General features: G+C 39.1%; 1 protein-coding gene across 6 annotated transcripts in view; it reads right to left on the reverse strand.

Moving 5' to 3' along the window:
• Isha (Insulator su(Hw) mRNA adaptor) overlaps window positions 1–18696 on the reverse strand; it is a 183647-nt gene that overhangs the window by 73631 nt on the left and 91320 nt on the right. For all 6 annotated transcript variants that reach the window (XM_081769045.1, XM_081769053.1, XM_081769037.1 and 3 more), the window contains 2 exons: window positions 9888–10331; window positions 3480–3742 (listed from right to left, as the gene is read on the reverse strand). In XM_081769045.1, coding sequence (XP_081625171.1) covers window positions 3480–3742; window positions 9888–10331 — 707 coding nt within the window. The remainder of the gene's footprint in view (window positions 1–3479; window positions 3743–9887; window positions 10332–18696) is intronic.

The following is an 18696-nucleotide window of genomic DNA, read 5'->3' on the forward strand; positions in this document are numbered from 1 at the left end:
CTTGTAAGGAGATTCGAGGAATGTAAGGATTTAGGTTCAACATTTTGGACTTAGAATGTGGAAGGTAGACTCAGTTTTTGCGGCCAGAAGGGTACAATTTCTTTATCATTCCTTTCTTCTTCTTCAACTGAACTAACCGTCACATCGGTTTTGTCCTTGCCAACTGAATTCATCTCCTCACAGCCTTGTAACACTATTACGTGATCACATAACTGCAATCCAATATGGCGCCCAATCTGGATACTTGTTAGATTTTTCTGTCCTTGTTCTTGTCTGCTTATCTGATAATGTCATCACACGTATTTACTTTGCCGATATTTATATTGTTAGATATTTCTTTAAATTGTGGGATGTCTTACGAGAATATTATGGCATTCTTGCTCACATAAAATTGTGGCATATCTTACAGGAATATTATAGCATTCTTGCTCATATAATTCTTTGTTACGAGCAGCAAATGCCACCACTGCTTACATTCCCGTGTTCTTTTGTTCTCGCTAATCAAGCATGTGTGTTGAATTGGAGATGTCATAAACTTTCTTAATTTTTAGTGATTTCAGAATTCACGGAAGTCTGTCAACGTTTCTCTCTCATATAAAAGTGGCTACTCAACAAGGAAGGAAGGAAGGACACTCGTGATTATTATTATTCATAAAGTCACTGAGTGATACTATCACCATTATGCACAGAGGACATACAATATTAACATTCGTACTGTCATTCATTCATTGAATTCTGTTCGAGTCTTGCGATAAACAGTTTTCATCTTGATAGTGAACTGATGCAACTATTATTATAGAGGTCTACTACCAGGTCTTTACCTTACTGTTTACTTACAGTTCTGTTTAAGTTTTTGTTAGTAATATGTTTTAAATTTCTGTTTCTGACCAAAATTCAAGCTCTTTCATTCTTTACATTTTACATAATTTAAAAAGCCAATGTAATGTAATGTAATGTAATCAATCAATCAATCAATCAATCTTTCTTTTCTTTCTTTTCTTTCTTTCCTTTCTTTTCTTTATTTCTTTCTTTCTTTCTTTGACTGTTTGTGCATGTTCTTTTTCTTATACGAATGAATTCTTTTTCTTATATATATATATATATATATATATATATATACTGATGCATTTCATCCTCTATATGCTTGAATCAACTCAATCTTGTTTTATTTATTCTTCCCTTCATGTTTCTTCATCTAATTCTGTCCTTTCTTTTTCGTTAGTATGCTCCAAAAATACTTAACTTTTTTTCGTTTTTATCCTCCGCCACTTCCTCCGTGTTATTATTAATGTTCCTATCCCGTATGTTGTGGTTGATATGTAGTATACACTGTGCTATTAGCCTCTTTACTTCTTTCGGTATACCTACCATTACAAGAAGATGCTTCACTTGTTGGTAGAATGATTCCACTTTTTCACTGTCCGTTAGCAATTTATGTACTTTACTCTTTGGCTTTTTTTTTCTACGTTCATATAGCTGTTCACGTATCTTGCTTCCATCCTTGCTCTACTTTTGACTTTATCTTGCTATTTCAACCACTATTTTTTTTTTTCTCTAGTAACATTTTCCCCGAATATTCCTGTACTTGTGTTCCATGTATTCAACTGCATTTGGATTTGCATTCTCTCTCCAGATTAAAAATCTTCCATCTTTTTTACTTGCTTGTCGACTTTGTTTTTCATCTTATATCAAATAGTGTTAGGGATACTACACTTCCTTACTTTAGTTTTCATTTCTCCTATAACTATGGTGCTGAACGAGATGTCCAACTCCAATATTTTCAATCTAAACTACTATATTGCTCCTGCTCTTGTTCTTATTCAACATTTATTTCTTTCGTTTATTTCTCTGATTAAGTCTGCATCCTTCTTCTATTTCTACTTTTAATTTCCCCCCACAATACTGGTCTGTTCTTGACTTGATACACAATTTTTTTATCTATAATGCAGAAGGATATTTGAGGCATATGAAACAAGTTACAAGTGTGATAGCTACAGTGAGGGGAGTTAATCGAACTCAAATAGTGTGGAATATGCGTAGCTCATATGCCACTGTCTTTGAGCTCATACAAAGTACAGTACCGTTAAGAATGTACTCATTCTAAAAAGGATATCATTGCCTTTTCCGATGCAAAATACTGATGTATGTGGATAATCCAACTACGCAAACCAAGAGGATTCACGATTTCCCAAAAAGGATCTCTCGTTTGCATTTAGCACGACGAGTAAGGCCAGAATAGATCCTACTCGGAATTTGAACCTACTAAAACGGCACGAAAGAGAGTCCATATAGTGGTGCCTCGCCATACGCTTGTACCAATGTCATATCCAAACAGCAGAAACCTCTACCAATGTCACCTAACCGAATTAAAAGTTACATTAGATAAGATAGATATGTGCTTAAATAACTTGAAAAACATATTACAAATTAATGGGAAGAAAGTCATACACGAAATTAAAGGAGGAGCTCCATGGTACTAGTGAGATATAGCTACAAAAGTAAATCCAACTCGGTCTATTACTAACCGTTCTAAACCCTTTATGCAACAAAAATCCGGATTCTCAATCCGTACTGCTATAAACCAGGTCTGAGTTTATCAGCAAAAGACTTCACACGCCATAAATCACCTTTAACACTACTATTTTTGATGAGAACAACGGAAATACGTTTCCACCATACAGCGACGCTCTCATAAAATCGGTAGATGCATCGCAAGTGGATTTTTGTGTATTTGGCCTGCTAAGCAAAAATATCCTACAAAGCAATGTCTTCGAACAGTGGAGGATGCATCTCTGAAAAGACTGCTGGAAAGAAGAGCATAAAATTGATATGACTTCCACTTTAGAAGCAAAGATACCGATGATTCTTAGTTACCAAATAGATAACCACAGCCAAATTACTCATGATATTATAAAATGAAAAATGAAATGAAATCTTTGAGTTTTACGTCCCACGATTATGCCGGTTAGACTAAAGGAGACGGTGATGATGAGTAATGAATGAAATGGTGGAATGAAGAAAGTGCGAGGAAACGGGAAAACCACGAGAAAACCCACGCACACGGGTTTTGTTCACCACAAAGTTCACTTGGCGGGGGCTGGGATCGAACTCGGGATCATATTATAGTCATCCACATTCCTAAGATCATATTTTTTATGTCATCCTCCCACTTTCTATGTATACCAAACGTATTTATACCAGAATCTTTCCCATTTACATTAAATGCGAGTCACGTGACTTGCTCACCTCAAGCATTTCGATTCCATTAGACGACTACATGATGCTAAATTCTCATGCTATGTAGTTTTCTCCGCTTACACGTTCGTTTAGTCTTTTCAGTTCCGAAGTTTTCTTTGCAACTGATGTCGGAAACCTTATATACAGTATTTCTGTAAGTTAACACCCTGCTTTTTACATTCATACACTATGCTTTTATGGATTTTTACTGTTAAAATTTCAGTTTAGAGTGAAAAACTTACCAGGCGGTAATGGGCCTCTTGGTCCCATAAATCGAAGTCCTGGTGCCGGTCCATCTGACGGTCCAGATGTATTTCTGTCCATTTCTGAAGACATACCAGGTCCATCAACCAATGGACGACCGGCATTGAACATCATTTTATCTGGTCCTTCTGAATTATCTAGCCCTGGATGAGGTGCACCATGACTCAAACCTCCTTCGCGATGAATATTTGGTCTTTCACCTCTTAATCTACTGTCTTGTCCACGTCCTGGTCCCGAGTCCCTTTAATTAAAGAAAAAGTCACTAGTAAGTGACTATACCAAGAAACCATCTTTTAAAGAACCAAAACGTAATTCGTACAATTACAAAAAATCCATATGAAGTTGTCCAATAAAGATTTCTTAAGTTGCTTCATAATTTTATTTTTTTTTATTATTATTTTTTAAAATATTACCATATTCACTGACAAAACAAAACAGATTTTTAAATATTTTAATCCTTGCCCATTTGTGAGTGGTGGACATTTTTGTTGATCACCGCATGCCAATTAGTGACCTTTCAGATGTTAGCGTAAACTTGCATATCTTAGAACTAGATTATTCAAAAATACTGCAACAAACCATTTGCTTTAGTACTTCTTCTGTAATTTTACCTCTGAACATTAAAAGCCTTAATTGACCACTAATAGGTGAAAATTAGTCCTTTAGTTTAGTATCGAAATTAAACAAATTCCACTTTTTAGAACTGAAGTTCCGGTTTCAACACACAGAAGATGGGATCAAATTAATTTTTGAGGCGCTGAATCTGTGTCAAAACAAAAGTAACATTGATGTTTTTCAAAATCGCTTACTGTTTTTGATCTATGGAATTTAACACTGAAGCCGGAGGTACTAGTAAATTTCAACTACTTTTAGTTTCCGCAGTGTTTGGGAGGCGCTTGTTTCCTTGAAGCGCTGAATCAAGTGAAAAAAATCGCTATCTCTATTACAGCTTCCGTCAACACTGAAACCAGAAATAGTAATTTCTACATTTTCGGTTTGAATAGAAGGCTAACAGAGGAGGATGGAACCTATTCTTGGGGCAATAAATCATTTGAGAAAAAACGCTTCTCAATACCTTTTACTATTTTTGCTCTATGGGGACCAGCGCTGAAACCGGAAACAGTTGATTTGTATCACTTCTGAACTGAATAAAGCGTTAACGAAGGAGACAGAACCTATTCTTGGAAGGCTCAATGAATTGTAAAAAAACAGCTTCTCACTATCTTTTACCGTTTCTGCTCTACGAAAATTAGTACTAAAACTGAACGTACCAGGAAATTTAAAACCCTTTCGGTTTTGATAGTGTTTTGAGTGGTGATGATCCCCATAGCAGAACATTCTGCGATCTGCGATGTGATCGCAGAAAAATCTGTCGCGCCTGTGCAGAAAAACTGCCAGAGGAAAAACAAAATAGCCAAGAGAAAAGTATAAAAACATGCCTGCTATGTGTAGATGTCTTAAATGCACGGACTACTTGCATAAATAAACAATAAACAATAATAAACAAAGAAAGTTCTGCCATCGGGGTAATGATATGTTCCGTTGAGATGCTGGATCGACTGCAAAAAACAGTCGTTCCAGGCTGCTTCCTTTCTTCCTCCTCCATTCCATGGGTAGTCTAAATGCCGAGGGATGTCATCACTCATATGTGACGTGCTAACACGGCCATAGATATCGAAAGCTCAGAAATATAATTCCTAAACTTGACTCAAATCTTTGAACTACGTTTTTATCATGTCATTTTCATTAAAGAGCGTATCCTACGCGGTAAAGGGAAGATTTAAAATTGTTGAAACTCGATATATACTCATTCTTGATTAATATTAGCGTTCACGTTTCCAAAACGTATTACTTTGTTTTTTATCATGTCATTTTGATTATAAAGAGTGTATCCAATCAGGAGTAAGGAGATTCAAAATTTATGCCAAAAGTAGACGATGTTTACACCTTTACTGAAATTCGTATCCTAAGGTAGAAAGGGAGTTCAAATATTTTCTCTAATCCTAATTCTACCAGTTTGAAGAATGGCTATAAATCTCTCTTTCTATGCAACAAATCGCTAGTAGTCTCCTGCAGGGATGTGCACACTCGATAGCTGTCATAATTCGATGGCTGTTGTAGGTTGAGGATCCTGAGTACGAATGGCCCTCTTTATGATATCCCGTGTGTGCTCAGCAGGGTTCATGTCCGGAGATCTAACAAGTAACACTTCACATCGTTGCTGCCGGTCTGACGCTAAACTATACATTTTCGGAAAGCACTAGTCCTAAATAGGATAACTACACAGTGCGACGGTCAGACGTTGCCGCGTTCAGGACTTATGGAGCGTCAAACATTAACATGGGGTTTATGAGAGTTACAGGAAACGAAGAAGAACACAAGGTTTGTGACGTTTGAATCGACGTTGTCTGATTGAGCACTTGTTTGCGTAAGTTAAAGGGTACAATCAATGTGCAAATCGTCGAACAGAGCATGAGAGATGCAAAGAGTGCGCTCACAGTGTGCACACTTGACGAACGGTAGTTCGCCGCACGTGAAGCACACGTCACCTTCGTCGAGGGAGTCAAAGCAGTACTCGTGCGGAGAGATCCACATTCCCGGCTCCTCGTCCAGATAGCCAGCCTTGTGGAAAGCGTACCGGATCAGGTTCTTGAATCGGGGTGCGCTGAACTGGTAGAGTGAAAACGACTGTAGTGCCAGGAATCGATCGCGATGCCAGATATCCATGACACTGTCCATGGCCAGTGTGTCGGTCACAAAGCGTACAAAGGACTTGTACTGACGGAAGAAATGCACATCTAAAGGCTGAATCTTTCCAGTGCAACCACCAGGAATCAGTCTCTTGTGCAACGCAACGTCGGCAGGCTTCAGTGCGTTCGATAGATTGTCGTCCTTGTTCAGAGTCCACGAGTCCAATAGCAAAACGATCTTCTTCCGATCATCAGGCATGCTTGGCCAGAACACTTGCTCGTAGAAGTCCTTAAGGTCGTCCCTGTTCATGTTGGACGTTTTGCCAGCAAATGATTTGATGTTCGGTGGATCTGCAGGCTTGTTTCCCGGAAACTTTCCACTTGGTTCCGACACCAGTACATACATCGGCCGCAGAATCTCTCCGGCCATGGTGATCACGGGCATGATCATGTAGCTGTGGGTTGTTGCGCTCATGGATCCCACAACCGCTCGCACGACTGTTGTTCCTTTGGTACGGAGAGTGCGAGTACTCTGCAACAACTTCTTGAAGCTACTCTGATCTGCATTGGCAACCTGCGTTGGTGGGATGCTTTCGCTTGCAATGAGCTCGCGAGTCGCTAATACGAAAGCATCAGCCTGCTGCTGCAAGTCCAACTCTTTCAGTTGCCAGGTCCTGCCGACCCTGTGGGTGATTGCACGGTCCACGATGTTGTTGCGCTTCTTGAATCTGTACACCCACGACGGTGATGCCTTGAACTTGAGACTCTTGTTAGGGTCCAGTTCATTAGCTGTTTGCCTAGCCCAAATTCGCAACGTTCGATCGTGAATGATAGCAGTGTGCTGTTTCTCCGCGAACATGCCCCGAACTGCCTCATTGATCTCTGCCATCAGCGTCTTCTTGTCATCTTTGCCTTGTGTTGCCCCAAAGTGACGTAGCACGCCAATGTTCCGAATATACCTGAACTGATTCTGCAGAGTCGAGTGGGTAGCACGACCGGTCTTTGTGTTCCAAGGCCTACCTGTTTTTGGATTTACCGTCCAGTAGGCATAGGCTTTTGCCTTGTACTCGCGCCACTGCTCTGGTGTCATTTTGGAGTCTTCTGGAGGCTGATCCTGGAACTTCGGCTTCTTCACAGGAGAGGGCAGGTATTCTGACGCTGATGAGCCAGATGCGGAAGACGTATGAGACTGCTGCGATGACGAAGGCATCTCTGCATCCTCCTGCTCTTGGTCTTCCTCGTCTCCAAAATCCATGTCTCCGTCCCCCTGGTCACCATCACTGTCACCGAAGCCGAGCGTACGAATCTCTTCAACGACTTCCATCCCGCTGGTCAAAAGAGACTTGATGTGTGCCACCATCCTTTGCTCTTCCAAATTTGGATTGCGCTCATTTGTCCCGATCTCGGCCACCAGAGCCCAAACGACCACTTTCGGATCCATCTTACAACGCATACCTAAAAAACACAAAAACAACACAAATGTTAGCACAGAGTACAAATGCAAGACGAATTAGCATGAAATAATACGACTGCTACAACACAAATGTTAGCACAGAGTTCAAATGCAAGACGAATTAGCATGAAATAATACGACTGCTATGGTTACTCTCATAAACCCCATGTTAATGTTTGACGCTCCATAAGTCCTGAACGCGGCAACGTCTGACCGTCGCACTGTGTAGTTATCCTATTTAGGACTAGTGCTTTCCGAAAATGTATAGTTTAGCGTCAGACCGGCAGCAACGATGTGAAGTGTTACTTGTAAGCATGCCAAATTATGGGTTGGGAGTGGTCAGAATGTTCAAGCTAATCGCGCACCGCTGCGGTCCGGTGATAAGGTGCATTGTCATCCTCGAAAGTCCTATTGTTGGTAGGGTACACGAAACCCACGAGCTGAATACAGCGATGAGCAGTTCAAGCGGATCAGAGGGCCCAAAAAAAAAAAAAAAAAAAAAAAAAAAAAAAAAAAAAAAAAAACGCCCCGTAAACAACTTGAGTCCATGATCTCATGGGAATTACGCCATACACGAACCCTACCATTCACGTGTACTAACTGGAAATGTGATTCATCTGACCACGCAATACGTTACCAGTCATCTCAGGCCCAATCAATGTATTCTCGAGCCCAGGTGAATTGCTGTTGCCGATGGTCAATAGTTGCTCTACCCATGGAGACTAAAACTGCACTGCACAGACCTTTCAAATACGTTACTGGAACGCCCTGCATCGAGTGTGCTGTCAGTTTACTCACTACTGCTTGATTGTACGCCCGGACGTCACTGATCGTGGTCATTCAGTACGCGTCACGGGGACAACTGCATTCTCCCTGATGGGTCATGACGCATAGAATGCGGTCCTTGATGAAATGTAGCGATAAAAGTTTAATGTTCGACCGATTTCCGAAATGGAATATTCCATTCGTTTAGAACCAATTATCATCCTGAGCTCAAACCCTGTTAATTCCAGTCTCGTCATCACCATGTTACAAGTTTCACTCAAGTCACAAAAGTCCAACTGGCAACAGTGAAACTGCTTCGCGCCGTTTGACCAGTTTTCCGCGATTCTTCCGTGATGTCAAATAGTTCTCTACCGCTATACCATGACTTTTGGCACCTAAGAATACGAAATTAGGTTAAAAAAAAAAAAATAAAATAACGGGACTGGAAACCGTCAGTAGTATACGTGGAGCAGTGAGGAGGCTATGGGCGCACAGCATCCTTAAACTTTCGAGAAGAATATGATACACATGAGTTGCCGCTCTCAGTCGGGTTTAATCTGAGTAGCGACTGAACACATAGGTTTGCAATTGTGTTGTCTGTCAGCACAATTTTAAACGACTATTTGAACATGCACACAGTCTGCTCTAAAATGGTACCAAATATCACCTCAAGCAAGAGCAGAAAGGCATCTGGAAACACGTGTGGAGTGACACAATGGAACGCCTGAAAGCAGAACCGCACTTGTTAATGAAAATCGTCACTGGTGGCGAGACGTTCATCTTTCAGTATAATCCTGAAACAAAAAGGCAGTCCATGCACTGGAAAACTCCATCATCACCGCGAATGAAAGCAAGCACAAATCGAAAGTAAAGGTTCTTTGATATCAATGGCTTGCTTCTGATTGAATGTGTACCATCAGGCCGGGCAGTGAATAAGCAATATTATCAGCAGGTTTTGGTGAAGATGCGAGAATGCGTGAGAAAGAAAAGGTCCCTCTTGTGGAAGAACAATGAATAAATTGTACATCACAATGCTTCTTCGCATAATCCTTTGACAATCAAGCAGTTTTTCGCGGCTACGAAGACTTTTTTTAACACCCACCATATTCGCCAGACTTGTCACCGGGTGATTTTGTTTCTTTCTCCGGAAGTGAAATCTACCCTCAAGGGAACTCATTTTCAGATTGTGGAAGAGGTGAAGCAGAAACGGCAGCGGTACTTAAGACGGTGACACCTGAAGATTTCAACAACTGCTTCCAATAATAGAAACTTCGTATGCAAACCTGTATAGAGGGGAGGGGAGTATGTTAAAGGGATTACCTTTAAGTTTGTGACAATTATCCGTACTTTTGGGACGTCCCATTACTTTTTAGCCAAACCTCGTATATAGATAGAGGGATACATAGATAAAGATATATATACATATATATATACTACTCGAAATACTCACCAGCCTGACGAAGAAAAATATTTCTTACCTTTCATCTCTCATTCCATCATCAGCTAAATTTCGAAGTCTATCCAATAAATTAGGTTTATCCCCTCTATTTGGAGGTTCATTTTGATCTAAGTATCTTCCTTCGCGCATCTCTCTTCTTTCCCATTCTACTCCATGCTTTTCATCACGATGATCTAGATCTCTCCAATCTCTGTCATGTTCCTGTGGCTTCCCTCGATCTTTCGCTTCACCTCTCACTGGCTCCCACTTATTCTGGTCACGAGGATGATGATCCCTCTCATGCCTATCTCTATCTCTGTCTCTATCTCTTTCTCGGTCCTTTTCTCTTCTATCTCTGTCCCGTTCTCTATCACCCATATGCCCACGAAAATCTTTATCCTTCTCAGAATCTGACTCCTGACTAAAGCGGCTACGCTTACTGAAGCTATGTTCATTTATTGCAGCTAACAGTTGATCACTTAACCTAGAAAAAGAAAAAAATGTTCGAATATATGTTCCACATTTGAACCTCATAGTCTATTTCCCTTTGCTTTTTTTTTTATTTTTTTTTTTAATGTGAAAGTAAGTCACGACTAAGAACTACTTTCAAAATTGTTACTAAGCAAGTATTATTCGTGCATGGACTAACACATATATTACATCATGTCGAATAGGACACTTCAATTTGTAACTCCTATCTATCCCGTATCAGGATAGTAATTTTTTTTCCAGTTTGATGGAAAACATACTCTACAAGGGTCATTTCAGAAGTTCTGCACACTGAAAGATATTATGGAAGTAAATAATTTATTGTACAAAATACCTTTATTGGCCTTCAATATAATCTCTATTCTTGCTTATGCCAGCTTTTCAACGTTTTGGTAAATTTTGTATTCCGGATGGGATATCTTCATTGTTGAACTGTCTGATCACTCGGGTCACCTCACTGGAACCCATCTGGCAGCGATTTTTCTCATCTTTTAACTTTTTGGTAATGATTCTGTAAACTGAAATAACCGATATTCTGGCCTCATATGCAATTTTCTCACATGTTTTTCGGCGATCCTTTCTAAAACTGTCATTCATAATAATCTCAGAGGTGTAGTCTGTTGAAGTTGATGGTCTTCCACTTCTTGGGTTGTCCGCAGTGCTTACACGGCCTTCACGGAAACGAGCTGACAACCGTAATAGTGCTACGATCCACTACACTATTTCTACAAACCTCTCGCAAAGCATTGTAAATTTCAATTGGATTCTTTCCACGTAGAGTTTCGATTTTGATATACGAACGCTGATCATTATGTGTAATCCGACCTGAGTCACCTTCCATTTCAACATTGAATTTCTCACAACACAGCCACGCGAACCAGCAAACACAGACACAATCGTCAAGCCCAAACTCTGACTCACAACTGATATAAAATTGATCAGATCACTCAAACGGTCTCGCATGCGCTGTGTGCAAGACTTGAAATGACCCTCGTAAATTATAAATATTTCTATGCTTTTTACTTTACAGTGGTACAAAAATTTAATCTTATTTAATTAAAAAAGAAAAGTTGTAGTAGTTCCCCTTTAGTGGTAAACTAATTTCGTCGTCACTTAATATGTAACCAAACATATAAACGCCAATCACATTTTACAAGTTTATACGTAAATTTGCTATAGGCCACAATCCAATTATTGCACCAACAAAACAACTAATACCAATACTTTTTTACTGAAACTGATTTTAAATACAAGCCACCACACATATACTCGTTCCAAATCTATCTCTTCTTCTACTGGAATTCTCTCTCAGCAATGAAACATCAAATGAATTTCATCTATTTATCTAGACATTTACTCTACAAATTTTATCTCAATTAACATTACCACAGAATCACAAAAAGTTTACCCTTCTTTGTAACCTAGAAAAAAACAACTACATCTCTAGTGACCTGGAGTAAATAATAAATAATGAACTATATTCGACTTTTAACTTTGTTCTATTCAATCATCACTATTTCTACTTCCTGTCATCAAATGATCCCTTGCGAATAACCATAATCCACTGCGACACATTTGACCATGTGCATCAATCTAAACAAAGATGGTAGCGTATCTATTGCTGTGGAACAGTGGTGTATAATGAAACTTCTTTTACAAAAGGTGAAATCTGCTGACATTTTGCGTAGACTGCAAGCACCGTAGTAAATGGTGGGAGCTGATAGTAAATGAAGCGCACAGACACGTTCGCCCAACAGCAGTCATTCTGGCTGAGGGTTGAGCAAGTTATCCTTGAAGACCGGCGAGTAACAGTGCGTGACATAGCTCATAGTCAATATCAGTGTTGTAAGTGTGGAGACAATCATTACCAAGTATTTACTTTTCAGTAATACATTTGCAAATTGGGTGCCCCAACAATTGACATCTGATCGGAAGGCGATACGAAGGTTAATCTGTGAAAAGCATTTATATCGGTTTCGAAACTAGAGATGCATTTCTGGAGTCAGCATCACGTGTGATGAAACACAGTTGCATTACTACACCCTTACTACTAGACAAAACAATGCAGCATGGAGTGCCGGCATAATGGTTCCTCTCCTCAGAAAGCGTAGGCATCTGTCGGTATAGTTTTGAGAGCTTTCCTCTCCTCAGAAAGCGTAGGCATCTGTCGGTATAGTTTTGAGAGCTGTCTTCTGGAACATGAAAGGATTTTCCGAAAGAGTGCCACAATTAATGTCCAGTATTACTCAATACTGCTTCATATCGGCAGTTCGGAAGAAAAAACTTGAACAATGTCGAAACATGCCATAATTTTCATGACTGCCAGGTCATACACGACTCATTTGACTCAAACAACACTGGCTAACTTGAACTGGGAGGATTAACCACATAGTGCTTACAACCCAGATTTAGCTCTCAGTGATTTCCACTTACTTGTATTTCTGACAGAACATTTGAGCAGAACGCACTTCCAGGCAGATGACTAAGAAAAACGCTGTCCTATGACACAAATCTCATTACTTTCTACCAAAAAGGCATCAGGGAGGTTTCACGACGGCACCGGTGTCTGGATGTTTAAGGGAAATACTTTTTAAAAAATGACATAGTTTGGTGCTTCTACATATAATTCTATATGTAATTTCCTGTCTAGAAATCAAAAATCTTGGTAAAGCTTGAACGACTCTTCATATACATATATACACATTGTGAAAGCTGCAACACCAAGAAAAATACCTGACAGTAGAATAAAATTTATAAATAAATTTGTTATATAAGACACTTGACAGTAGAACGAAATTTATAAAGCAAATTCGTTATCGAATTACATAGAGATGATTACAAATTCAGGACTGTACATCTCTAACCTTGATAAATCACTATGGCGTGAAGCCTCCATGTGGTGCAACCAGAGCCTTTAAGCTATAACATCGAATCGCATAGGTGCTGGAGTATTCCTGAGGAATCAGCTGTCACGTTGCTTGTATGCAAATCCTAAACATATCGTCATGGTTCAGGACAGTAATGAAAGAGATGCCGACACTTCAGGCCAACGAAACTTGTCGTTTTTGGACGACGACTTGCACATTCCATGCTATGTGATCAGTAGAGATCGATGTTAAGCAAAATGTCTATTTCTTAATATTGAAAATATGATAAAATTGAACATGCTGAGGTCGTTTTAGGGGTCTTTGCTCCACTTTAATCAAAATTTATTTTGCCTATTCACTCTATATTACCTTTTATTGTTTAAATACCAAAAACTGCCTATTCTTATTATATATATATATATATATATATATATATATATAGAGAGAGAGAGAGAGAGAGAGAGAGAGAGAGAGAGAGAGAGAAATCTAAAAACACTTCATGCAGGACACGAAAGTTTGGCCCTCCACTGTACAACGCGTGTTGCGGTTGCTGATCGTTTTCTTGTTTTCAATGTGTCTTGTGGACCTTCCTCTTCCGTCAGCAGTAACCCGTTCACCTGTGAGTGTTGTGGTGTGAAAGGGTTGCGGTAAAATGGGCGACCTGACATACTTCCAAAGAGGCATGATCGTTGGTGCACGTCTGGCTGGAGCTTCAGTGGCAACCGTGGCGAACATTGTGGGGGCATCGAAAGGCACTGTGTCCAATGTCACGAGGGCATACACAATTCATGGGCAAACGATGTCTGCAAAGCATAACAGTAGTCGAAAGACAATCCTGTCAGATAGGGACCGGAGGGCATTAAAACGGATTGTAGCAGCTAAAAAGAAGACCACTGCAATGAAAATTACGTCTGAACTCAATTCCAGCCTACAGAACCCGGTTTCATCGAAAACAATGCGACGGGAACTACATAAAATGAAAATTCATGGTAGGGCCGCTATCGCCAAACCCCCTGGTCACAGCAGTAAATGCGAAGAAGCGTATCCAGTGGTGCAAGGACCACAAGGCGTGGACTCACGAGCAGTGGAAACACGTAATGTGGTCCGATAAATCGATCTTTACCTTGTTTTCAACAACCGGTCGTGTTTACGTATGGAGAACACCGTCGCAGGCCTATGATACAGACTGTCTGCTCCCAATTGTAAAGCATGGAAATGGTTCTGTTACAGTATGGGCAGTGATATCGTGGTTTTCCGCAGGTCCCATCATAGCCCTGCATGGAAGGATGAATGCTAAGGCGTATGAGGCCATTTTCGGGGACCAGGTTCTACCCATGTCTCAAATATTGTTCCCTGATGGTGATGGCATATATCAAGATGATTTGGCACACTGTCACGCTGCAAAAACGGTGAAATCATGATTTGAAAAATGAAATGAAATCTTTAAGTTTTACGTCCCACGGTCATGCCGGTTAGGCTAAAGGAGACGGTGATGATGAGAGATGAGTGAAATGGTGGAATGAAGAGTGGGAGGAAACGGGAGAACCCCGAGAAAACCCACGAGCACGGTGTTTGTCCACCACAAAGTTCACTTGGCGGGGGCTGGGGAAATCATGATTTGAGTAGCATGACCGGGAACTATCACACCTCCCCTGGGTCCTACAATCACCAGATCTGAACATCATTGAGCCATTGTGGTCTGAAATAGAAAGGTGTGTTCGGTCTCATTACCCTCCACCAGCATCCCTTAAAGAACTGGAGCATGTTTTGGTGGAACATTGGTACAAAATTCCACACACCACGATTCAGGAGCTGTATACATCCATTCCACGTTGGATCCATGCTGTTTTGGACGCAAAAGGAGGCCCCACACCATACTATCGTGCTGCCAAAATGACTTGAGCCGTGGCAAAAATGCGAACTAACACTCACACCCTCACACACCCACAGGTTGAGCCAATAAGGGTTCAGCTGTTGCTAAGCGAGAGAAAGCGAGTGGATTTCCTTCAGCCGATAGCAGCGCTTGCAACGGAGGACTAGAGATCAAGTCAATGTGGCATATCAATAGTTATGATTTCACACTTTTGCAGTTTTAGATTTTTTTTGTCCAACCCCTGTATATATATATATATATATATATATATATATATATATATATATATAAAAATCAGGACTTTATGGTAGTAACTATGTCGTGTGTAATTTAATTTCTTACTTCAAGAAAGGTTTCTATCAGTTCCAAGAAATTCAAAAATAAAAGAAAATAGTTTATTATCTTCATGTCAAGATGCTTCATCTCAATATTTAAAAAGAACGTTCTTTCCACTCGTATTGTCCCTTCCATTTCTACTTTGTTTGTGACAGCGTTCCATTCCACAGATACAACAAGAAAATAGCATAAGTTCTTTAAGACCTCGTTCCAGTTTGGTGGTGTTTTGTTTTGTGATCAGTTTTTATATATATATATATATATATATATATATATATATATATATATATATATATATATCATATCTCAAGATGCCACAAGAAGCAACATCGTGAACGACAAATTAAACAAGTGTGCTAAGGAGTTCGGGTCTGTTATATTTACAACTAATGGATTGGTACTATATTGTAAACTTTGACAAAAGTCAGAGAATTATGCAAAAAGCTATTAAACCTATTCCGTTACACAACATATTAAGACTTCTGAACATAAATCTACTTCAAATAATAAGCAAAAATCACGTGAACCAAAACCCTCACTGATTACTTCGTAAGCTTTTTTTTTATCGATAGTCTCAGTTTCCTGCAGATTTGTTTTAAAGCATTCACAGAAGTTAGTATTACTCTGTAGAAAATAGAAAATACCTCCCTAAGATATTCCCTGTCAAAGTACATAGCTAAGAGATACGAATGAGTCAGCACTGCGTAAAACGTGACGTACTCGGGAATCACTGAAATAATTAGGAACGAAGTACTTGGAGGAAAAAAATGGATTTTCATCAACGAAACTATCGACTAAGTGGAAAAGTTCCTTGGTAATGTTGTTATTGGTACAATGGAATGTGACCAAGAGCGTAAAATACTTTTCCTTGCATGTGAGCATCCACAAAAATAAATAGTACAGCAACTGCCCAATTGTTCATTTCTCCATTAAATTTGCTTTGGCCGAATGATGTAATACATTAAGATGTCCTTTTGTTTTGACATTCAGAGCCGTATATGAAAGAAAGCTGCAACGACTCATCCTCCATCGAAATGCAGAGTAAATTCCTGATTTATTTCCCGAAGTGGACGCTTAAATTTCGAACACAAAGAAAATAGTTCTTAAAGCTTCATCCCGAATTTAGTTGTTTGAAGAAATCGCATTCCTCAACTAGCTTTATCCTCATAGCCAATATTAACGAAGTGGTGCACTTGGATAGCTGCTGCTGTATCTTATGCGACCAACTTCCAGAAGCAGAACTTTCTATCTGCTATCTATGTGCTGAACTTTTTATCTGAAGATGCACCATCAATTCGCATAACACGATTGTTCAAAATTGCTGTTGTTCAAAATGACTTAACTTTCACTACTACCTATTATTTAATTTTGTCAGACGGAAACACTTCTGGACAAAGGAAACACGAATTCGCTATTTCTCTTCTCTGATATTGCTTTCAAAGAATTCTACATGCCATCATTATTTTGGACACTGTTCCTCTTAATATATCTAATTCACTGGTAATATTCAATACACTGTTCCTCCAAACTAATAGCCCACCCACAATTTCCCGTCTTTAAAAATTGGAAAGGTCTCCCAATTAGCATCATAAACGTCTTGCCTACTGCACACATGAATCCGTAATACATTATCTCACATATTACAGACACAGTAAAACATTAGATTGTCACAAGACACGGATGTTTAGTGTTACGAAGATTATGTGTTACAGTACACTAGTGTTTCCATTAGTTTTAAATCTACCAATATAATGAATTACTTTCCTGAAAATAGGAAAAAAGCAATCACACGCACTAAAGACTAAGCAATCACACGCACTAAAGACTTTTGGGCTTATAGTGTACAGTTAACATTATTATTATTATTATTATTATTATTATTATTATTATTATTATTATTATTATTATTATTATTATTATTATTATTATTATTATTATTATTATTATTATTATCCATTCCCGTTTCGACATACATAAAGAACTTGCCCCAACGATCAACCTTCTTAATGACCATTTGTATCAGGAACTATTGTGAAATTTCGTACGGTTAATGCATCTCTAATCCATATTTAGCAATCACCCCTCTCAGCGATCAACGGGCACTAGAGAGAGCAGATCAAAACATCAATCTATCGGACTTTTTCCCGCCGTTTGTCGTCTCAAATGTTAAAATTATTTGTGCTGTAGATTGTTTTCACCGCACACTGGATTCACTCGCTCCTTCTATAGAGGATTCAACAAGTTATCTTAATCTACTGCCAATATGAAACTCTACTCGTGTTATGTACAATAGTAGTTTCTGAATGTTGCTTATTTTGATGTCACTCTTCTTCCTTCTTTGGACTCAAATTCTCGTTTAATGAGTCCTTTTTCTTCTATAGTCTTACAAACCAAACATTATTCCTCTCGGATGAACTACCTATATTAATTACTTCACTAATCTTACTAGTTTCCTAAACATTTTTCATCTGAACTTTCCCACAAGTTTTTCTTCGAAATCTTCTGTCATACCTGCACCCATTATCCTAGTAAACGTCATTATTTTTTCAGGTATCTCAATCCGTTGGAACGGTTGACTGCCCATAACTCTGTTAATTTGTGAATGTTCTCCACATGCCATAGTGCATCTTGAGCCAACTGTGTACTAGTTACCTTCAACTCTGAGATACTGTTAACACAAGAAATGTATCAACTTATCAATTCCAGAACAGTAATTCTTTCCTCCAATATTTTCTCCTATACGCTTATCACCTGTCTGGTGTTCCATAAGGATGCGTGAGATCTGAAGATACCCATTCGTGCACTTGAAGCTTAAAGGCATCCTGCCTTGAAGTAGTTACATTTGTGTTTCTAACTTTTGTACGAAGACATGGAAAAGTTTCTGTAAACTACTAATAACAGCAGCACTAGTATTCCGAAATTATAAAATTCGAAACAATAGACTTTTCTGGGTTTACACGGATTTTTTTTTTTTTTTTTTTTTTTTTTTTTTTTTTTTTTTTTTTAAATCATCATCTATCCACGTCTATTGTTGCCAGTAATACTAATGCTGTGCGTAAAATGACTGAGAGAGATCGGTATGTGACATACCTATGAGATCCAGACATCCTTGAACATTGATATGAAAGCAATACGTACGATTCTGCATAGTCACTTAAATGTGAGGAAATCGCTGGATTTCATGCAATATGACCGAAGTCCAAAAGCTTATACTTTTGGATAATTTGCCGATAATGAACATATTCATGCCTCATGAGCCGAAGTAATGGATTAGTATCAAACAC

Source organism: Thermobia domestica, chromosome 1 (assembly GCF_964235325.1).
Source record: "Thermobia domestica chromosome 1, izTheDome1.hap1.1, whole genome shotgun sequence".
NCBI lineage: Eukaryota > Metazoa > Arthropoda > Insecta > Zygentoma > Lepismatidae > Thermobia > Thermobia domestica.